Source organism: Somniosus microcephalus, chromosome 3, assembly GCF_052327205.1.
Source record: "Somniosus microcephalus isolate GS21.2 chromosome 3, FLI_Smic_1.0, whole genome shotgun sequence".
Taxonomy (NCBI): domain Eukaryota; kingdom Metazoa; phylum Chordata; class Chondrichthyes; order Squaliformes; family Somniosidae; genus Somniosus; species Somniosus microcephalus.
This window is the reverse complement of record NC_140989.1, coordinates 189,070,783-189,095,713: the sequence shown is the minus strand read 5'-3', so window position 1 is coordinate 189,095,713 and position 24,931 is coordinate 189,070,783. Positions and strand designations below refer to the sequence as shown.

The following is a 24,931-nucleotide window of genomic DNA, read 5'->3' as shown; positions in this document are numbered from 1 at the left end:
ATTCAATAAGATCATGGCTGATCTGATCCTAACCTCAAATCTACTATCACTCTACATCCCTCCCGAACCCATGTGATCTCCTGGGAGAGGCGAAAAACCAGACAAAAAACCCAATGGCCAATTTGGGAGAAAAAAATCTGGGAAATTCCTCTCCGACCCATCTCGGCGATCGAAACTCGTCCAGGAGATCACTGTCCCTATGTTTTCTACAGTACTTACCTTCTGTAAAAGGTGATCTCCACCCAGCCAGGAACAGGAATAGAACCATCTCCTGAAATCTAACACATAATTAGAACACAAGAAGTAGGAGCAGAACCAGGCTACACGGCCCCCGGGCCCGCTTCGTTACCCACAGGGCCATGACCGTTCCGAACATAGACTCATGTCCAATTTCCTGCCCGCTCCCCGTAACCCCTAAATTCCCTTTACTTCTAAGAAACTGTCTATTTCTGTTTTTAATTTATTTAATGATGTAGCTTCCACAGCTTTCTGGGGCAGCAAATTCCACAGACCTACTACCCTCTGAGTGAAGAAGTTTCTCCTCATCTCAGTTTTGAAAGAGCAGCCCCTTATTCTAAGATTATGCCCCCTAGTTCTAGTTTCACCCATCATTGGGAACATCCTCACCACATCCACCCGATCAAGCCCCTTCACAATCTTATATGTTTCAATAAGATCGCCTCTCATTCTTCTGAACTCCAATGAGTAGAGTCCCAATCTACTCAACCTCTCCTCATATGTCCACCCCCTCATCCCCGGGATTAACCGAGTGAACCTTCTTTGTACTGACTCGAGAGCAAGTATGTCTTTTCTTAAGTATGGACACCAAAACTGTATGCAGTATTCCAGGTGCGGTCTCACCAATACCTTGTACAACTGCAACAATACCTCCCTGTTTTTATATTCTATCCCCCTAGCAATAAAAGCCAACATTCCATTGGCCTTCTTGATCACTTGCTGCACCTGCATACTAACCTTTTGAGTTTCGTGCACCAGGACCCCCAGATCCCTTTGTACCACAGTACTTTCCAGTTTCTTGCCATTAAGATAAGAACTTGCTCTATGATTTTTCCTGCCAAAGTGCATAACCTCACACTTTCCAGTATTGTATTCCATCTGTCAAATCTCTGCCCACTTACTTAGCCTGTCTATGTCCCTTTGCAGGTTTTTTATGTCCTCCTCACTCACTACTTTCCTTCCCATCTTTGTATCATCTGCAAACTTTGATATGTTACACTCGGTCCCCTCCTCCAAATCATTCATATAGATTGTAAAGAGTTGGGGACCCAGCACTGACCCCTGCGGAACACCACTAGTTACTGATTGCCAGTCTGAGAACGAACCATTTATCCCAACTCTCTGCTTTCTGTCAGATAGCCAATCCTCGACCCATGCCAGAATATCACCCCCAATCCCATGATTTTTTATCTTAAGCAATAATCTTTTGTGTGGCACCTTGTCAAATGCCTTTTGGAAGTCTAAATACACTACGTCCACTGGTTCCCCTTTATCCACCCTGTATGTTACTTCCTCAAAGAACTCAAGCAAATTTGTCAAACATGACTTCCCCTTCATAAAACCATGCTGACTTTATCCTATTAAATTATGTTTATCCAAATGTCCCGTTACTGTCTCCTTAATAATGGACTCTAAAATTTTACCAACCACAGATGTTAGGCTAACAGGTCTATAGTTTCCAGCCTTCTGCCTACTACCCTTTTTAAATAAGGGTGTTACATTAGCAGTTTTCCAATCTGCCAGGACCTTTGCTGAGTCCAGGGAGTGTTGGAAAATTATTACCAATGCATCCACAAACCCTAACGCCACTTCCCTCAAGACCCTAGGATGTAAGCCATCAGGTCCAGGGGATTTATCCGCCTTGAGTCCCATTATTTTACCAAGTACCACTTCCTTAGTGATTTTAATCATATTTAGCTCCTCCCCCCCAGAGCCCCCTGTTTGTCCAGTGTTGGGATATTCTTAGTGTCCTCTACCGTAAAGACTGATACAAAATAATTGTGCAGCGTTTTTGACATCTCCATGTTTCCCACCATTAATTTCCCGGTCTCATCCTCTAAGGAACCAACATTTACTTTAGCCACCCTTTTTCATTTTATATAACTATAGAAACTTTTGCTATCTGTTTTTATATTTTTTGCTAATTTACTTTCATAATCTATCTTCCCTTTCTTAAATCAATATTTTAGTTATTTTTTGCTGTCTTTTAAAGACTTCCCAATCTTCTATCCTCCCACTAGATTTGGCTATCTTATATGCCCTTGTTTTTAGTCGGATACTATCCTTAATTACTTTACTTAGCCACGGATGGCTATCTTTTCTTTTACACCCTTTTTTCCCTCAGTGGAATATTTTTTTTTTGGAAGTTGTAAAATAACTCCTTAAATGTACACCACTGATCATGTACCGTCTTACCCTTTAATCTATTTTCCCAGTCCACTCTAATCAATTCCGCTCTCATACCTTCATAGTCTCCTTTATTCAAGCTCAGCACGCTTGTTTGAGATCCAACCTTCTCACCCTCTAATTGAATATGGAATTCAACCATGTTATGGTCACTCATTCCAAGGGGATCCTTTACTAGGACATTTTTAATTAATCCTGTCTCATTACACAGGACCAAATCTAAGGTTGCTTGCCCCCTGGTCGGTTCAGTTACATACTGCTCAAGAAGCCCATCCCTAATACACTCAATGAACTCATCCTCAAGGCTGCCCTGCCCAATTTGATTTGTCCAATTAATATGATAGTTAAAATCCCCCATAATTATAGCTGTTCCCTTATTACAAGCCTCAACTATTTCCTGATTAATACTCCGTCCAACAGAGTTGCAACTGTTCGGAGGCCTATAGACTATGCCCACTAGTGTTTTTTTCCCCTTATTATTCCGTATCTCCACCCAAACTGTTTCACTATCCTGATCCTTTGACCCAATATCATTTCTCTGTATTACAGTGATTCCTTCCTTTATTAACATAGCCACCCCACCTCCCCTTCCTTCCTGCCTGTCCTTCCTGATTGTTAAATAACCTGGTATATTTAATTCCCAGTCATGGTCACCCTGTAGCCATGTTTCTGTAATGGCCACAAGATCATACCCATATGTAGTTATTTGTGCCGTTAACTCGTCCATTTTGTTATGAATGCTACGTGTATTCGGATAAAGAACTTTCAAATATGTTTTGTGACACTTAGTTCCTGCTTTTTCCCCTTTTACTACTTTACCTTTTACTCCATACCTTCTGTCCCTTCCTGACACGCTCTGTTTTTTAATTCCCCCACTGCTACCTAAGTCTATGACCTTCTCCGTAGTCATTTTTATTATTTGCTCTCTCGAAACCTCCCCCCCACTAATTAGTTTAAAGCCCTCTCTACAGCCCTAGTTATAGGATTCGCCAGGATTCTAGTCCCAGCACTGACCAAGTGAAGTCCGTCCCAACGGAACAGCTCCCTCTTGTACCAGTACTGGTGTCAGTGTCCGAAGAAACAAAACCCATTTTTCCCACACCAGTCTTGGAGGCACACATTTAACTCTCTAATTTTATTTATCCTAGCCAAATTCGCGCGTGGCTCAGGTAATAATCCAGAGATTATTACCCTTGAGGTTCCGTTTTTTAATTTGACCCCTAGCTGTTCATACTCCTTTAACAGAACCTTCTTCCTTGTCCTATCTACGTCGTTTGTACCAACATGGACCATGACAACTGGATCCATCCCCTCCCGCTCCAAGTTTCTTTCTAGCCCAGAAGAGATGTCCTTAACCCTGGCACCGGGCAGGCAACACAGCCTTCGGGACTCCCGCTCTCAACTGCAGAGAACCCTATCTATCCCCCTAATGATACTATCCCCTACCACTACAACATTTCTTTTTACTCCCCCCACTTGAATGGCCCCCTGTTCCACGGTGCTGTGGCCAGGTTGCTCATCCTCCCTGCAGTCCCCGCTCACGCCCTCACAGGGAGAAAGAATCTCAAAACTGTTTGACAAAAGCAAGGGCTGCGGCTCCTTCAACACTGCCTCCTAGATCCCTGTACCTGCCTCACTCATAGTCACACCATCCTGTCCCTGACCACCGACTACATCTGAATTAATTAATTTCATAGGTGTGACTACCTCCTGAAACATAGAGTCCAGGAACTTCTCCCCCTCCCTGATGTGTCACAGTGTCTGAAGCTCGGTCTCAAGCACCTCAATACGGAGCCGGAGTTCCTCTTGCAGAAACACGTCGCAGATGTAATCACCGTGAGCCTCAATGGGGTCCACCAGCTCCCACATCTCGCAACAGTAACACATCACCTGCTCCATTCTATATAATTAATTACATTTCTTGTTATTAGTTATGAAGACCCTGCCCGGATATAGATGATAATATCACACCACTATTCAATAGGACATACCAACTTAAAGGTATAAAAGAGAAGGAAGAAAACCTACCAACCAGCTGATCACCAACCTCCTCTTTGAATACTGTCTGTGGGGCCTGTTTGGTTGACTCGTCTCGCTGCTCCACTTCCGCAGTGCTGTCTAAGCCTGGGAGTGGGGAACAAAACAAAGCAAAAACACCCCCTCACCTCCCACTTGCCCGCAGCCGCACTAGTCCCGCCCCTTTTCTACCCGGATTCTACTTCCGGTTTAAACTCCCCAGCAGTTTAATTTACACTTAAAAAATTAAACTCACTTCAAATAATTAACTTTTTAACACACTAAAATTCACAAAATACACTTAAATGACTTTTCTCCCACTTACCACACTCTCTCTCAACTCAAATGCCACAGCACTCTGTGATGACTCCAATAAGTGGACTAAACCATGAGTCAGTAAAGATCTTAATTTTTATAAAAATAAATAAAATAATGGAAAATATATTTGAGACTACTTTTTTTAACAAGGCGTGCTTTAGAGTCAGACATGACTGTGGTGTACTCTTTAAGTGCTAGTCTCTCCATTAAAGTTATCAATGGTTCCTGCACCAGTTCACATTCCTATCATGGTCCTCGTGTCGAGCAAGGCATCGCAAAGAGCTTTACATTAGCAGATGCAGAGCAGGAGGGAGAAGGGGGGGCGTGGAAAGGGCTACGGTGGGAGCCAAAACCACAATCAGAGGAGAGTTTTGAATAAATGTTTGAACAGTAGGGTGGAAAGTGGCACGGCAGAAGGATCCAGGGAAAGAGTTCCAGAGTTTAATTTGAATTAAAGTAGCAAGCAGCAATTTATGATCTCCAAAACAATAATGTGTTTTCCAAAAATCTATCTGTTTCCTTCTTTTTAGGATAATGATTTAAGTTCATCCGAGAGTGAAGAATTTGTGGAGGACAGTTTTGTAGAGAGGTTTCCAACCATCCCGAATGAAGGAAAACTCGATGGAGCTATTAATGAAGCCATAACCAATATTGTAGTTCAGGCTACACAGATACTTCCTATCCTAACTGTAACCACTAGTTTTTCTATTGATTTGTCAAGTCACCTGTCTGTGACAGAACCTTCAACCACTGTCCCAGAGGGATCATTCTTAGAGCAAGAGATCACATTGTCTGTGGCACAGACTGGGTCTGAAGGAGAGGTGACTGAAAGTAGACACCAGATCAGTAGCCCTGCGTATACGACCGCACTCTTAATCACTGGTGGGCATATTATTGCAGAAGAGAAGATTATCATGACCACCCCAATTCCACCTGACATACAACAGATGACCGATGAGGACATAGTTGGTGTCACAGTTTCTTCTGCAGCACAGTCTGAACACATAATGGAGACTGAAGCAACTATTAGTGCAGCTGAAGAAACCGTTAGGAGCATAGCTTATTCAACTGTACAGGCTGAACACATGCAAGAGACTGAGGTACATCTTCATGGGGGAACTGAAGAGGATGTTACTTCAGATGAGGATGTTGGTAGGACCACCTCTCCTCCAAATGCACAGCCTGAACACGCACAGGAAATAGAGGAGGTCACTGCCGATGAAAAGGCTGTTAGTACTACAGCTTCTGCTACACAGCCTGAACATGCCCCTCCAGCTGAAGTGGATATCATCGAGGGGGCTGAAGATGACTTTACTGCTGTTAGTATCACAGAGTCTCCTACTGCACAGCCAGTCAGTCGTGAGCTGCACTTGGATACAAATGTTCAGCAATTAGTAAGAGAACAACAGCAGACCAACACCTTGCCTCCTTACATACAACAAATCATTCCACATACGGATGAGGAAAACATGGAGTCAGACATCAATGGAAAAGCAGAGCAGTCTGGCGGCATCATGCATACTACAATCTATCAATTTATTGGCGATCACGAGGCAGGAGACAAAACTGTGCCAGGAGCTTCTATGGAAGAGGACCAGGACACCAGTATAGTGGTCACTCCTTCCCTGGAAAACGCTGGTGACAATGGAATTGTTGATGTAGGAGAGGATGATACCAGAAAAATGACAGCCTGGACATCTCAATCAACTGATATAAGTGTGATGGAAGGTGAGTCTGTTATTTAGAATAGTGCTTTGGTGTTGAAGAGGTAAACTCCTTACAAAAGGAATTGTTAGTTATTTCAAAGATCCGGGGAAAGAGGCAGGAACATATCAGTCGAGGCCCATACCTGCACAGGCCCATACCAGCACAGGCCCATACCAGCACAGACCCATACCAGCACAGGCCCATACCAGCACAGGCCCATACCAGCACAGGCCCATACCAGCACAGGCCCATACCAGCACAGGCCCATACCAGCACAGACCCATACCAGCACAGACCCATACCAGCACAGGCCCATACCAGCACAGGCCCATACCAGCACAGGCCCATACCAGCACAGACCCATACCAGCACAGACCCATACCAGCACAGGCCCATACCAGCACAGGCCCATACCAGCACAGGCCCATACCAGCACAGGCCCATATCAGAACAGGCCCATATCAGAACAGGCCCATATCAGAACAGGCCCATATCAGAACAGGCCCATATCAGAACAGGCCCATATCAGCACAGGCCCGTACCAGCACAGGCCCATATCAGCACAGGACAATATCAGTACAGGCCCATATAAGCACAGGCCCATATCAGTACAGGCACATATCAGCACAGGACTATATCAGCACAGGACTATATCAGCACAGGCCCATACCAGCACAGGCCCATATCAGAACAGGCCCATATCAGCACAGGACTATATCAGCACAGGCCCATATCAGCACAGGCCCATATCACCACAGGGCTATATCAGCACAGTCCCATATCAGCACAGGACTATATCAGAACAGGCCCATATCAGCACAGGACTATATCAGCACAGGCCCATATCAGCAGAGGCCCATATCAGCAGAGGACTATATCAGCAGAGGACTATATCAGCACAGTACCATATCAATACAGGAATATATCAGAACAGGCCTATATCAGCACAGGCCCATATCAGCACAGGCCCATATAAGCACAGGCCCATATAAGCACAGGCCCATATCAGCAGAGCCCCATATCAGCAGAGCCCCATATCAGCACAGCCCCAAATCAGCACAGCCCCAAATCAGCACAGGCCCATATCAGCACAGGACTATATCAGTACAGGCCCATATAAGCACAGGCCCATATCAGTACAGGCAAATATCAGTACAGGCAAATATCAGTACAGGCCCATATTAGCACAGGACTATATCAGCACATGACTTTATCAGCACAGGCCCATACCAGCACAGGCCCATATCGGCACAGGATTAAATATGCACACACCCATTTCAGCACAGGCCCATATCAGCACAGGACTATATCAGCACAGGACTATATCAGCACAGGACTATATCAGCACAGGCCCATATCAGTACAGGCAAATATCAGTACAGGCAAATATCAGTACAGGCAAATATCAGTACAGGCCCATATTAGCACAGGATTATATAAGCACATGACTTTAACAGCACAGGCCCATATCAGCACAGGCGCATATCAGCACAGGCCCATATCAGCACAGGCCCATATCAGCACAGGCTCACATCAGCACAGGCTCACATCAGCACAGTCCCATACCAGCACAAGTCTATACAAACTCAAGTCCATATCAGCACAGGCCCATATCAGCACAGGCCCATATCAGCACAGGACTATATCAGCACATGGGCCCATACCTGCACAGGCCCATATCAGCACAGGCCCATATCAGCACAGGACTATACCAACAAAGGCTCATACCAGCACAGGATTATACCAGCACAGGATTGTATGGATTATACCAGCACAGGACGACACCAGCAGAGGCCCATACCAGCACGGCATTTTATCAGCACAAGCCCATACCAACACAGGCCCGTACCAGCGAAGGACTATACCAGCTAAGGCCCATGACAGCACAGGCCAATAACAGCTCAAGCCCATACCAGCACAGGACAATACCAGCTCAAGCCCATACCAGCAATGACCCATATCAGCTCAAGCCCATACCAGCACAGGCCCATACCAGCACAGGCCCATACCAGCACAAGCCCATACCGGCTCAAGCCCATACTAGCAAAGTCCCATACCAGCACAGGCCCATACCAGCACAAGCCCATACCAGCACAGGTCCAAAAAAGAACAGGACCATACTAACACAGGCCCATTCCAGTACAGGACCATTCCAGCACAGGCCCATACAGCACATGCCCATAACGGCACAGGCCCATAGCAGCACAGCACAGGACTATACCAGCACAAGCCCATACCAGCACAGGCCCATACCAGCACAGGAATAAACCAGAACAGAACTAAACCAGCTCAAGCCCATACCAACTCAAGCCTATACCAGTGCAGGCCCATACCAGCACAGGTCCAAACCAGCATAGGTCCACACCAGCACAAGCCGATACCAGCACAGGACTATACCAGCTCAAGCCCATGCCAGCACAGGCCCATACCAACACAGGCCCATACCAGCACAGGCCCATACCAACACAGGCCCATACAAGCACAGGCCCATACCAGCACAGGCCCATACCAGCACAGGCCCATACCAGCACAGGCCCATACCAGCACAGGCCCATACCAGCAAAGGCCCATACCAGCACAGGTCCATACGAGCACAAGCCCATACCAGCACAGGTCCATACCAGCACATGACCATACCAACACAGGCCCATTCCAGTACAGGACCATTCCAGCACAGGCCCATACAGCACAAGCCCATAACAGCACAGGCCCATAGCAGTACAGGCCCATACTAGCGCAGGCCCATAGCAGCACTGCACAGGTCTATACCAGCACAAGCCCATACCAGCACCAGCCCATACCAGCACAGGCCCATACCAGCACAGGAATAAACCAGTACAGAACTAAACCAGCTCAAGCCCATACCAGTGCAGGCCCATACCAGCAAAGGTCCAAACCAGCATAGGTCCACACCAGCACAAGCCCATACCAGCACAGGACTATACCAGCTCAAGCCCATGCCAGCACAGGCCCATACCAACACAGGCCCATGCCAGCACAGGCCCATACCAAAACAGGCCCAAATCAGCACAGGCCCAAACCAGCACAGGCCCATGCCAACACAGGCCCATACCAGCTCAGGCCCATACCAGCACAGGCCCATACCAGCACAGGCCCATACCAGCACAGGTCATGCCAGCACAGGTCCATATCAGCACAGGCCCATACCACCACAAGCCCATACCAGCACAGGACCATTCCAGCACAGGACCATTCCAGCACAGGCCCATTGATGGGCCTTCAATAACCACAAAACTAGAAGTTATAGACTTAAACAAGTTGGCTTTTAATCACTAAGATCAGGGCTAACATCTCAACACGCCAACGGGTTAACAGGAATGAGTCATACAGATCCTGGGATCTTTATGTAAGAGAAGTCGGGGCGGAGCCAAGAGCCAAGACCTGGAACCTCCCAGGTTAGTCGGGAAAGAGGAAGTGAAACTATACACAGTGGGGGAGGGTAATATACATGAGTGCAAAATGAATGCAGGATCAAGACAAACAGATTTCATTACATTCACCCCTTCTATAGATTTAGTCCATCGGGGTGATGTTTCTTAAAAGTTGGTATAAGTGAGTCTGTCAGGAGGTTTTGCAGTTCTCAGTGATCGGCGCAAAGCCGGTTGGGGTGCCTCTAGGGGAGTGGATTCTGGTTCCTCTGCTGTCCGGGCCTCCGCAGTGTCTTCCAGGTTATCTGCAGTGTCCTCCAGGTTAAAGTTGGGTATTGATACCTCTGGGCGTCCTGTCTCTTTGTAGTGTAGGTCTTCATCGGGTAGTCTCCCATCGTTCTCTCCGCTCCCCGAGGAAGCGAGGTCTTTTATGGAAACAGTGTCCTCTCACCCGTCAGAGTATTCGATATAGGCGTACTGAGGGTTTGCATGGAGGAGCTGTACCTTTTCCACAAGGGGGTCCGTTATATGGCCTCTCACGTGCTTCCACAATAGTACTGTCCCCGGAGACGTCAGCCATGCGGGTAGAGATATGCCCGAGGTGGATTTTTGGGGGAAAACGAACATCTTTTCGTGAGGGGTAGCGTTAGTGGCAGTACATAACAGAGACCTTATGGAGTGGAGCACGTCTGGGAGGACTTCCTGCCAGCGGGAGGTCGGAAGGCCTTTTGACTTTAAGGCGAACGTGACAGCCTTCCAAACAGTAGCATTCTCCCTTTCCACTTGCCCATTACCCCGGGGGTTGTAGCTAGTGGTTCTGCTAGTGGCTATCCCCTTCGAGAGCAAGAACTGGCGCAGCTCGTCACTCATGAATGACGTCCCCCTATCGCTGTGCATGTAGTTCGGCATGCCAAACATGCAGAATAGATTACAGAGACACTTGATGACCGTGGCACTGGTCATGTCTGGGCAGGGAATGGCGAAGGGGAAGCGGGAATATTCATCAATGATATTGAGGAAGTATACGTTACGGTCGGCAGAGGGAAGGGGTCCCTTGAAGTCCAGACTTAGGCGCTTGAATGGCCGTGTGGCTTTGATAAGGTGTGCACGGTCAGGCCTGTAGAAACGAGGCTTGCATTCCGCACAGATGCGGCAGGCTCTGGTCATTGCCCTGACCTCCTCGATGGAGTGGGGCAGATTGCGGGACTTTATAAAATGGTATAGTCGGGTGACCCCTGGGTGACAGAGGTCGTTGTGGAGACCCTGTAATTTGTCCGTATGAATGCTGGCACACATTCCCCACGATAGGGCGTCTGGGGGTTCATTAAGGGCTCCCGGCCTGTACATAATATCATAGTCGAACGTGGATAGTTCGATCCTCCACCTGAGTATTTTGTCATTCTTGATTTTCCCCCTTTGTTTGTTATTAAACATGAAAGCCACCGACCGCTGGTCGGTGAGCAGGGTGAAACGTTTGCCAGCTAGGTAGTGTCTCCAGTGCCGCACTGCCTCCACTATAGCTTGTGCCTCCTTCTCGACAGAAGAGTGCCTGATTTCAGGTCCCTGAAGGGTTCGGGAGAAGGCAGCCACAGGTCTCCCAGCCTGATTGAGGGTCGCAGCTAAGGCAAAGTCTGACGCATCGCTTTCGACTTGAAAGGGAATGCATTCGTCCACTGCACACACTGCAGCCCTTTCAATGTCCTGTTTAATACTGGTGAAAGCCTCCCGAGCTTCAGCTGATAGTGGGAAGGACGTCGATTTAATGAGGGGTCGGGTCTTATCAGAGTAATTGGGCACCCATTGGGCATAATACGAAAAAAATCCCAGGCACCTTTTTAAAGCTTTGGGATTGTGTGGCAGGGGCAGTTCCTTTAGGGGGCGTAATCGGTCAGGGTCCGGTCCAAATACCCCATCTTCCACCACACAGCCGAGGATACAGAGACGGGTTGTGTTGAAGACACATTTGTCTTCGTTGTAGGTTAGATTCAGCTTTAGGGCAGTTTTTAAAAATCTCGCAAGATTTAGATCGTGGTCTTGCTGGTTGTGCCCGCAGATAGTGACATTGTCCAGATAGGGGTAGGTAGCTTCTAGTTTATTCTTGTCAACCATGCGGTCCATCTCACGTTGGAAGACCGAGACTCCATTTGTTACCCCGAAGGGCACTCTGAGAAAATGGTAGAGGGGCCCGTTCGCCTCGAAGGCGGTGTATGGGCGGTCCTCCGTTCTAATGGGGAGCTGGTGATACGCGGATTTGAGGTCGATAGTCGAGAAGACTCGGTATTGCGCAATCTAGTTGACCATTTCTGATATGCGGGGTAAAGGGTAGGCGTCCAGCTGGGTATAAATATTAACAGTCTGGCTGTAGTCAATTACCATCCATTTCTTTTCGCTATTTTTAACTATGACTACTTGGGCACGCCACGGGCTGGTACTGCATTCAATAATGCCTTCCCGCAGGAGTCTGTCCACTTCCGCCTTGATAAAGTGTCTGTCTTCCAGATTGTACCGTCTACTTTTGGTCGCTATGGGCCTACAGTTCGGAGCGAGATTAGCGAATAAAGAGGGCGGGCTGATTTTTAAGGTTGATAGGCCACAGACTATGAGTGGCGGCTGGGACCCGCCATATGCTAGCGTGACACTTTCATGGTGGCACTAGAAGTCCAGGCCCAAGATTACATTAACACAGAGTTCTGGCATCACGAGGAGTTTAAAATCCTTGTAGTCCGTGCCTTTTACAGTCAGTGTTACCACACAGTAGCCCGAAATGTCCGAAGTGTGGGGCTTAGCAGCCATAGCAATTCTGCTCCGTGTAGGGGTTACCATTAATGAGTGCCGCTGTACCAGGCTAGGGTGGATAAAACTCTCAGTACTCCCACAGTCAATTAAACATTTCGTTAAATTCCCGTTTACCTGTATGTCCATCATGGATTTTGTCAACGGGTGTGGCCTGGATTGATCCACTGTGATCGAAGCCACTGTTGGGCCCTGGGCGGCTGTTGAGTCGGGAAAAGATGGCGGATCCCAAGATGGCGGCCCGCACAGCACGCACGAGGCGGTGACGGAGTTGGAAATCGGAATCCCCCTGCAGACTTTGCTAAAATGACCCTTTTTCTTACATTTGAAGCATGTAGCGTCCTTCGCTGGGCATCGTTGTCTGGGGTGCTTGGCCTGGCCGCAGAAGTAGCATTTCGGGCCTCGAGACATTGCCGCTGTAGTAGGACTCCTGGGTGAACTTCTGTGTGGGGACTCCGGCGGCGTAGAGCTGGTCTGAGACCTGGATGGGGAAGATGGCTGATTCCAAGATGGCGTCCCCCTCGGCGCGCATGAGGCGGTGAGGGCCGCATGGCCGGAAGAATAAGAGTCAGAGTTTCTCTGGGCCACGTCCAGTGATCGCGCAGTGGCCACTGCCTTTTATAAGTCCAGGGCCTCCTTCTCCAGCAGTCTCTGCGGGATATAATTCGATTTGAGGCCCGTGATGAAGGAATCGCGGACCAATTCGTCAGAGTACGCGTTGGCCGTCACGGCCTTGCAGTTACAGTCCCGGACCAGGTCCTTTAGGCCCTGTAAGAAATCGTCCATTGATTCCTCTGGTCGCTGCCTGCGTGTAGCCAGCAGTTGTCTGGCATAAACTTCGTTTACCGGCCTCTGGTATTGGGCCTTCAGGATAGCGATGGCCTCCGTGTAAGAGGTGGCGTCCCGGATGAACGAATAAATCTAATGACTTACGCGAGTAGTCAGTAGACTCAGTTTATCTAAATCGCTAGCGGATGAGGCCCCCGCGAAGAGTTCGAAGCATTTGAGCCAGTGTCCAAATTGATTTGATGCTTCAGCAGAATGTGGATCCAAGTCCAGATGCTCTGGTTTTAGGAGTCGATCCATCCTAGTATTCTTTAGTGATTAAAATTGATGGGCCTTCAATAACCACAAAACTAGAAGTTATAGACTTAAACAAGTTGGCTTTTAATCACTAAGATCAGAGCTAACAACTCAACACGCCGACTGGTTCACAGGAATGAGTCATACAGATCCTGGGATCTTTATGTAAGAGAAGTCAGAGGCGGAGCCAAGAGCCAAGACCTGGAGCCTCCCAGGTTAGTCGGGAAAGAGGAAGTGAAACTATACACAGTGGGGGAGGGTAATATACATGAGTGCAAAACAAATACAGGATCAAGACAAACAGATTTCATTACACCCACACAGCACAAGCCCAGACCAGCACCAGCCCGTACCAGCACAGGTCCAAACCAGCATAGGTCCATACCAGCACAAGCCCATACCAGCACAGGAATCCAGCACAAGCCCATACCAACACAGGCCCATACCAACACAGGCCGATACCAACACAGGCCCATACCAGCACAGGCCCATACCAGCATAGGCCCATACCAGCACAGGCCCATACCAGCACAGGCCCATACCAGCACAGGCCCATACCAGCACAGGCCCATACCAGCCCAGGCCCATACCAGCCCAGGCCCATACCAGCACAGGCCCATACCAGCACAGGCCCATACCAGCATAAGCCCACACCAAAACAGGCCCATACCAGCATATGCCCATACCAGCACATGCCCATACCAGCACAGGCCCATACCAAAACAGGCCCATACCAGCGCAAGCCCATACAAAACAGGCCCATACCAGCACAGGCCCATACCAGCACATGCCCATACCAGCACAGGCCCATACCAGCACAGGCCCATATCAGCACAGGCTCATATCAGCACAGGCCCATACCAGCAAAGCATTATATCAGCAGAGGCCCATACCAGCACAGGCCCATACCAACACAGGCCCATTCCAGCAGAAGCCCATACCAGCACAGGTCCATACCACCACAGGCCCATACCAGCACAAGCCCATACTAGCACAGGTCCATTCCACCACAGGACCTTTCCAGCACAGGCCCATACAGCACAAGTCCATAACAGCACAGGCCCATACCAGCGCAGGCACATAGCAGCGCAGCACAGGACTATATCAGCACAAGCCCATACCAGCACCAGCCCATACCAGCACAGGTCCAAACCAGCATAGGTCCATACCAGCAAAAGACCATACCAGCACAGGATGACACCAGCTCAAGCCCATACCAACACAGGCCCGTACCAACACAGGCCCATACCAGCACAGTCCCATACCAGCACAGGCCCATACCAGCACAGGCCCATAGCAGCACAGGCCCATATCAACACAGGCCCATATCAACACAGGCCCATACCAACACAGGCCCAACCAGCACAGGCCCATAGCAGCACAGGCCCATACAGCACAAGCCCATAACAGCACAGGCCCTTATCAGCACAGGGCTATACCAACACAGGCCCATACCAGCACAGGCCCATACCAACACAGGCCCGTTCCAACACAGGCCCATACCAGCACAGGCCCATATCAGCAAAGGCCCATACCAACACAGGCCCATACCAGCACAGGCCCATACCAGCACAGGCCCATACCAGCACAGGCCCATACCAGCACAGGCCCATACCAGCACAGGCCCATACCAGCACAGGACTATATCAGCACAGGCCCATACAAGCACAGGCCCATACCAGCACAGGCCCATACCAGCACAGGCCCATATCAGCATAGGCCCATGCCAGCACAGGACCATACCAGCACAGGACCACATCAGCACAGGCCCAGACCAACACAGGACTATACTACCACAGGCCCATACCAGCACGGGACTATATCAGCACAGGCCCATACCAGCACAGGCCCATACAAGCACAGGCCCATACAAGCACAGGCCCATACCAGCACAGGCCCATACCAGCACAGGCCCATACCAGCACAGGCCCATACAAGCACAGGCCCATACCAGCACAGGCCCATACCAGCACAGGCCCATATTATCACAGGCCCATGCCAGCACAGGGCCACATCAGCACAGGCCCAGACCAACACAGGACTATACTACCACAGGCCCATACCAGCACAGGCCCATATCAGCACAGGCCCATACCAGCACAGGCCCATACCAGCACAGGATCATACCAGCATAGGCCCATACCAGCACAGGACTACATCAGCACAGGCCCATACCAGCGCAGGACTATACCAGCACAATCTAATTCCAGCACAGGTCCATACCAACACAGGCCCGTACCAGCACAGGACTATACCAGCTAAATCCCATGCCAGCACAGGCCCATACCAGCTCAAGCCCATACCAGCACAGGCCCATACCAGCTCAAACCCATAACAGCACAGGGCCATACTAGCTCAAGCCCATACGAGCACTGGCTCATACCAGCACAGGCCCATACCAGCACAGGCCCATACCAGCACAGGCCTATACCAGCACAGGCCCATACCAGCATAGGACTATACCAGCTCAAGCCCATACCAGCAAAGGCCCATACCAGCAAAGGCCCATACCAGCACAGGCCCAAAGCAGCACAAGCCCATACCAGCACAAGCCCATACTAGCGCAGGCCCATAGCAGCACAGCACAGGACTATACCAGCAGAAGCCCATACCAGCACAAGCCCATACCAGCACAGGCCCATACCAGCACAGGAATAAACCAGTACAGAACTAAACCACCTCAAGCCCATGCCAACTCAAGCCCATACCAGTGCAGGCCCATACCAGCACAGGTCCAAACCAGCATAGGTCCACACCAGCACAGGCCCATACCAGCACAGGCCGATACCAGAACAGGCCCATACCAACACAGGCCCATAACAGCACAGGCCCATACCAACACAGGCCCATACCAGCAGAGGCCCATACCAACACAGGCCCATACCAACACAGGCCCATACCTGCAAAAGGCCCATACCAGCATAGGCCCATACGAGCACAGGCCCATACCAGCACAGGCCCATACCAACACAGGCCCATACAAGCACATGCCCATACCTGCACAGGCCCTTATCAGCACAGGCCCATACCAGCACAAGTCTTACCAGCACAGGTCCATATCAGCACAGGCCCATACCAGCACAAGCCCATACCAGCACAGGATGATACCAGCTCAAGCCCATACCAACACAGGCCCATACCAACACAGGCCCATGCCAGCACAGGCCCATGCCAGCACAGGCCCATAGCAGCACAGGCCCATACCAGCACAGGCCCATACCAAAACAGGCCCATACCAGCACATGCCCATACCAGCACATGCCCATACCAGCACATGCCCATACAAGCACAGGCCCATACCAGCACAAGCCCATACCAGCACAGGTCCATTCCAGCACAGGACCATTCCAGCACAGGCCCATACAGAACAAGCCCATAACAGCACAGGCCCATACCAGCAGAGGACCATACCAGCGCAGGCCCATAGCAGCGCAGCACAGGACTATATCAGCATAAGCCCATACCAGCACCAGCCCATACCAGCACAGGTCCAAACCAGCATAGGTCCATACCAGCACAAGCCCATACCAGCACAGGATGACACCAGCTCAAGCCCATACCAACACAGGCCCGTACCAGCACAGGCCCGCACCAGCACAGGCCCGCACCAGCACAGGCCCGCACCAGCACAGGCCCGCACCAGCACAGGCCCGCACCAGCACAGGCCCGCACCAGCACAGGCCCGCACCAGCACAGGCCCGCACCAACACAGGCCCGCACCAACACAGGCCCGCACCAACACAGGCCCGCACCAACACAGGCCCGCACCAACACAGGCCCGTACCAACACAGGCCCGTACCAACACAGGCCCAAACCAGCACAGGCCCATACCAGCAGAGGCCCATATCAGCACAGGCCCATATCAGCACAGGCCCATGCCAGCACAGGCCCAAACCAGCACAGGCCCATAGCAGCACAGGCCCATACAGCACAAGCCCATAACAGCACAGGCCCTTATCAGCAAAGGACTATACCAGTACAGGCCCATACCAACACAGGCCCATACCAGCACAGGGCCATACCAGCACAGGCCCATACCAACACAGGCCCGTACCATCACAGGCCCATACCAACACAGGCCCATACCAGCACAGGACCACATCAGCACAGGCCCAGACCAACACAGGCCCATACCAGCACAGGCTCATACCAGCACAGGCCCATATCAGCACAGGCCCATATCAGCACAGGCCCATACCAGCACAGGCCCATATCAGCACAGGCCCATACCAGCACAGGACTATATCAGCACAGGCCCAGACAAACACCGGCCCATACCAGCACAGGACTATACTAGCACAGGCCCATATCAGCACAGGCCCATATCAGCACAGCCCCATAACAGCACAGGCCCATACCAGCACAGGACTATATCAGCACAGGCCCATACCAGCACAGGCCCATACCAGCACAGGCCCATAGCAGCACAGGCCCATATCAGCACAGGCCCATATCAGCACAGGCCCATATCAGCACAGGCCCATACCAGCACAGGCCCATACCAGCACAGGCCCTTACCAGCACAGGCCCTACCAGCACAGGCCCATACCAGCACAGGCCCATATCAGCACAGGCCCATGCCAGCACAGGACCATACCAGCACAGGACCACATCGGCACAGGCCCAGACCAACACAGGACTATACTACCACAGGCCCATACCAGCACAGGCCCATATCAGCACAGGCCCATATCAGCACAGGCCCATACCAGCACAGGATCATACCAGCACAGGCCCATACCAGCACAGGACTATATCAGCACAAGCCCATACCAACACCAGCCCATACCAGCACAGGTCCAAACCAGCATAGGTCCATACCAGCACAAGCCCATACCAGCACAGGATGACACCAGCTCAAGCCCATACCAACACAGGCCCGCACCAGCACAGGCCCGTACCAACACAGGCCCGTACCAACACAGGCCCATACCAGCACAGGCCCATATCAGCACAGGCCCATACAGCACAAGCCCATAACAGCACAGGCCCTTATCAGCACAGGACTATACCAGTACAGGCCCATACCAACACAGGCCCATACCAGCACAGGGCCATACCAGCACAGGCCCGTACCAACACAGGCCCGTACCATCACAGGCCCATACCAGCACAGGATCATACCAGCACAGGACCACATCAGCACAGGCCCAGACCAACACAGGCCCATACCAGCACAGGCTCATACCAGCACAGGCCCATATCAGCACAGGCCCATATCAGCACAGGCCCATATCAGCACAGGCCCATACCAGCACAGGCCCATACCAGCACAGGCCCATACCAGCACAGGCCCATATCAGCAAAGGCCCATACCAGCACAGGCCCATACCAGCACAGGACTATATCAGCACAGGCCCAGACAAACACCGGCCCATACCAGCACAGGACTATACTAGCACAGGCCCATATCAGCACAGGCTCATATCAGCACAGGCCCCTATCAGCACAGGCCCATATCAGCACAGGCCCATATCAGCACAGGCCCATACCAGCACAGGCCCATACCAGCACAGGCCCATACCAGCACAGGCCCTACCAGCAAAGGCCCATACCAACACAGGCCCATACCAGCACAGGCCCATACCAGCACAGGCCCATATCAGCATAGGCCCATGCCAGCACAGGACCATACCAGCACAGGACCACATCAGCACAGGCCCAGATCAACACAGGACTATACCAGCACAGGCCCATATCAGCACAGGCCCATATCAGCACAGGCCCATATCAGCACAGGCCCATATCAGCACAGGCCCATACCAGCACAGGCCCATACCAGCACAGGATCATACCAGCACAGGCCCATACCAGCACAGGCCCTACCAGCAAAGGCCCATACCAACACAGGCCCATACCAGCACAGGCCCATATCAGCATAGGCCCATGCCAGCACAGGACCATACCAGCACAGGACCACATCAGCACAGGCCCAGATCAACACAGGACTATACCAGCACAGGCCCATATCAGCACAGGCCCATATCAGCACAGGCCCATACCAGCACAGGCCCATACCAGCACAGGCCCATACCAGCACAGGATCATACCAGCACAGGCCCATACCAGCGCAGGACTATACAAGCACAATCTAATTCCAGCACAGGTCCATACCAACACAGGCCCGTACCAGCACAGGACTATACCAGCTAAATCCCATGCCAGCACAGGCCAATAACAGCTCAAGCCCATACCAGCACAGGCCCATACCAGCTCAAGCCCATACCAGCTCAAACCCATAACAGCAGAGGCCCATACTAGCTCAAGCCCATACCAGCACTGGCCCATACCAGCACTGGCCCATACCAGCACAGGCCCATACAAGTACAAGCCCATACCAGCACAGGCCCATACCAGCACAGGCCCATACCAGCACAGGCCCATACCAGCACAGGCCCATACCAGCACAGGCCCATACCAGCACAAGCCAATACCAGCACAGGCCCATGCCAGCATAGGACTATACCAGCTCAAGCCCATACCAGCAAAGGCCCATACCAGCAATGGCCCCTACCAGCACAGGCCCATACCAGCATAAGCCCATACCAGCACAGGTCCATACCAGCACCGGACCATACCAACACAGGCCCATTCCAGGACAGGACCATTCCAGCACAGGCCCATACAGCACAAGCCCATAACACCACAGGCCCATAGCAGTGCAGGCCCATACTAGCGCAGGCCCATAGCAGCACAGCACAGGATTATACCAGCACAAGCCCATACCAGCACAAGCCCATACCAGCACAGGCCCATACCAGCACAGGAATAAACCAGTACAGAACTAAACCAGCTCAAGCCCATACCAACTCAAGCCCATACCAGTGCAGGCCCATACCAGCACAGGTCCAAACCAGCATAGGTCCACACCAGCACAAGCCCATACCAGCACAGGACTATACCAGCTCAAGCCAATACCAGCACAGGCCCATACCAACACAGGCCCATACCAGCACAGGGCCCATACCAACACAGGCCCATACCTGCAAAAGGCCCATACCAGCATAGGCCCATACCAGCACAGGCCCAAACCAGCACAAGCCCATACCAACACAGGCCCATACCAACACAGGCCCATACCAACACAGGCCCATACCAACACAGGCCCATACCAGCACAGGCCCATACCAGCACAGGCCCATACCCACACAGGCCCATACCAGCACAGGCCCATACCAGCAGAGGACCATACCTGCGCAGGCCCAAAGCAGCGCAGCACAGGACTATATCAGCACAGGCCCATACCAGCACCAGCCCATACCAGCACAGGTCCAAACCAGCATAGGTCCATACCAGCACAAGCCCATACGAGCACAGGATGATACCAGCTCAAGTCCATACCAACACAGGCCCGTACCAGCACAGGCCCGTACCAACACAGGCCCGTACCAGCAGTGGCCCATACCAGCACAGGCCCATACCAGCGCAGGCCCATACCAACGCAGGCCCATACCAGCGCAGGCCCATACCAGCACAGGCCCATAGCAGCACAGGCCCATAGCAGCACAGGCCCATATCAACACAGGTCCATACCAACACAGGCCCACACCAGCACAGGCCCATAGCAGCACAGGCCCATAGCAGCACAGGCCCATACAGCACAAGCCCATAACAGCACAGGCCCTTATCAGCACAGGACTATACCAGTACAGGCCCATACCAACGCAGGCCCATACTAGCACAGGCCCAAACCAACACAGGCCCATACCAGCACAGGACCATATCAACACAGGCCCAGACCAACACAGGCCCGGACCAGCACAGGCCCGGACCAGCACAGGCCCGGACCAGCACAGGCCCGGAGCAGCACAGGCCCACACCAGCACAGGCCCACACCAGCACAGGCCCACACCAGCACAGGCCCATACCAGCACAGGCCCATACCAGCACAGGCCCACACCAGCACAGGCCCATACCAGCACAGGACTATACCAGCACAGGCCCATACCAGCACAGGCCCATACCAGCACAGGCCCATATCAGCACAGGACTATACCAGCACAGGCCCATACCAGCACAGGCCCATACCAGCAGAGGCCCATATCAGCACAGGCCCAGACCAACACAGGCCCAAACCAGCACAGGCCCAGATCAGCACAGGCCCAGACCAGCACAGGCCCAGACCAGCACAGGCCCATATCAGCACAGGCCCATATCAGCACAGGCCCCTATCAGCACAGGCCCCTATCAGCACAGGCCCATACCAGCACAGGCCCATACCAGCACAGGCCCATACCAGCACAGGCCCATACCAGCACAGGCCCATACCAGCACAGGCCCATGTCAGCACAGGCCCATATCAGCACAGGCCCCTATCAGCACAGGCCCATACCAGCACAGGCCCATACCAGCACAGGCCCATACCAGCACAGGCCCATACCAGCACAGGCCCATACCAGCACAGGCCCGGACCAGCACAGGCCCATACCAGCACAGGCCCATATCAGCACAGGCCCATACCAGCACAGGCCCATACCAGCACAGGCCCATACCAGCATTTTTAACGCAGCCGCCTCATTATCATTTTACCTCCGGGTTTGGCGTCGATTACACGGCAGCGGACATGCTGAGGACCCGCATGGCGCCATCTCAACTCCAGTATTTAATGGGCCAATCCAAAGATGGAATTTGCAGGAGCTTGGAGTTATAATAATAAAAATAATAAGAATCAACTTTATTGTCATTGTTAGTGCACAAGTGCAGTACAATGAAATGTAGGCTTGCGGCTCCAGAGTGTGTACATTTAGATTAAGACATTTAAACATTCAACATACATTTGGCTTGTAATACATTAACATAAACATAACCATAATAAAGTGCATTGGCAGATGTGCAGGCTTTAGAGTTTATTTGTGGAGTTCAGTAGGATGACAGCCCTGGGAAAGAAGCTGTTCCTAAATCTGGTCGTACGGGTGCGAATGCATCTGTAGCATCTCCCAGATGGCAGGAGGGCGAACAGACTGTGGCTGGGCTGGGTAGTGTCTTTGATGATGGACCGTGACCTCCGTAGACAGCGTTTCTGGTATATGTGCTCTATGGTCGGTAGCCGGGTGCAGGTAATACGTTGGGCAGTTTTGACTACCCGCTGCAGGGCTTTCCGGTCATAGTAGCTACAGCTGCCATACCATACTGTCATACAGTTCGTCAGGATGCTCTCTATTGTGCAGCGGTAAAAGTTAGAGAGGATCAGGGGTGACAGGTTACATCCCTTCAGCCTCCTTAGGAAATATAGGCGCTGCTGGGCCTTCTTCACCAGAGAGGAGGTGTTGAGGGACCAGGAGAGGTCTTCCGTGATGTGGACTCCGAGGAACTTAAAGCTGTCCACCCTTTCCACCACAGCCCCATTGATGTGGATGGGGGTGTGACTTCCGCCTTTAGACTTCCTGAAGTCCACAATGATTTCTTTGGTTTTCTTGATGTTAAGGGCCAGGTTGTTATCGGCGCACCACTTCACGAGATGCTGGACCTCCTCCCTGTAGGCTGACTCATCGTTGTTGGTGATCTGGCCTACTACCGTGGTGTCATCTGCAAACTTGATGATGGTGTTGGAACCATGAACAGCCACACAGTCGTGGGTGAAGAGGGAAGTTGGAAGCAAGAGAGGAAGAACTCTCAGTATGGAATCAGAACGCTCAAAGGCTGCGCCCCGCTTTAATGACGCTTCCTTTGATGTTCTGCTGGGAGCTGTGAGGAGCCGGAGAGAGATACTCTTCCCCAGCAATGGGTGGAAGAAACATGCTGCTGAAAGAAAGAAGGCGTGGCTGGAGGTGACCCAGGAGGTGAGGTGCGCATTACCCCACCCCCCTCACTCTGCCTTGTCAAGCCTACTCCATCACATCATTCCTCACACACACTTACCTTGCAAGCGCACCCATCCTTCTCTTTCAGTGCACTTCTTCACATCCCCATCTGTCCATCCTTATGCAATTTAATGCCTCTCCCTGATAGTCATGCTCACCAAATGCACCGCATCCATCGGGTGAACACATACCATTGCACTCACTCATGGGTCTGTTCTTTCCCCCATTGCAGGAGTAGAAAATGTGAAGGTGTTGGCCAATGCTCCCTTCAACTTTTATTTTGGTTGTGCTGCCTCGTTAACGGGCTGCGCGGCCCATTCAAAATACCGCACCTGTTAGATCCGTGGTTCAGTGGATAAATAATTACATGGATGCTGTACATAAACAAATAACAGTTCTTTACTGGAGGAGGGCAATCTCTAGACTGGAGTACAGAGGCATGCGCACAGCTTATATACCGGTGTGGTTACTGCCGGTACTACAGTATACAGGAGCTGTAAAAAGTAGTTCTGACTTAAAGCACATACACTACAATTCCTCCCTTTTTAGATTAATAATACCCCCTTAATATTCAAATAACATTACATTTTTACATGTACATTCAATAACAAAAGTCCATTTATAAATTCAGTCTTTGGGGCGGCTTCCTGACCCTTTCAGGATAGCGCCTTTCCGGAGGTTCTTGTTCTTGGTGCAGAGGTGATTCTGACCCCCTTTCATCGGGTAGTTCATCGGGTTCCACTGCTACTGGGTCTGAAGTAGATACTACCGGTATGTCGGGTTCATCCCCAGGTACTCGAGACATGGGGTTGACGCATTCCTGTGACGCTAAGATCTGATCGACGTGGCGTCTCACAATGTTCTCCCCGACATCCACTGTGTACATTAATGGCCCCTGCCTTGTACATATTGTTCCGGGTTGCCACTTCTGTGTTCGATAGTCCCGGGCCAAGACTGGTTGCCCTACATTGAAGCTCCTTGTCGGCTTCTCATTCATGTGCTGGAATTGTTTGTCCTCAACATTTCTTCGCACATTTGGTCTGAGCAAGTCCAGACGAGATCTCAACCTTCGGTTAAAGATCATCATGGCCGGGGTCTGGTTGGTAACTGCATGTGTCGCGTTTCGGTAGGCTAATAAGAAATTGTCCATCTTATGCTGTAGTGGAATTTCCTCGTCGCACATGGCCTTTATCGCCTTCTTAAAGGGCAGCACGGTGGCATAGTGGTTAGCACTGTTGCCTCACAGCGCCAGGGACCCGGGTTTGAATCCGGCCTTGGGTGACTGTCTGTGTGGAGTTTGCACATTCTCCCCGTGTTTGCGTGGGTTTCCGCCGGGTGCTCCGGTTTCCTCCCACAGTCCAAAGATGTGCAGGTTAGGTTGATTGGCTATGATAAATTGA

The 24,931-nt window shown here is 51.3% G+C and overlaps 1 protein-coding gene across 2 annotated transcripts in view; it reads left to right on the top strand.

Moving 5' to 3' along the window:
• Positions 1–24,931, top strand: part of impg1a (interphotoreceptor matrix proteoglycan 1a) — a 228,407-nt gene that overhangs the window by 123,477 nt on the left and 79,999 nt on the right. For both annotated transcript variants that reach the window (XM_085982056.1, XM_085982057.1), the window contains exon 11: positions 5,289–6,486. In XM_085982056.1, the coding sequence (XP_085838182.1) occupies positions 5,289–6,486 (1,198 nt within the window). The remainder of the gene's footprint in view (positions 1–5,288; positions 6,487–24,931) is intronic.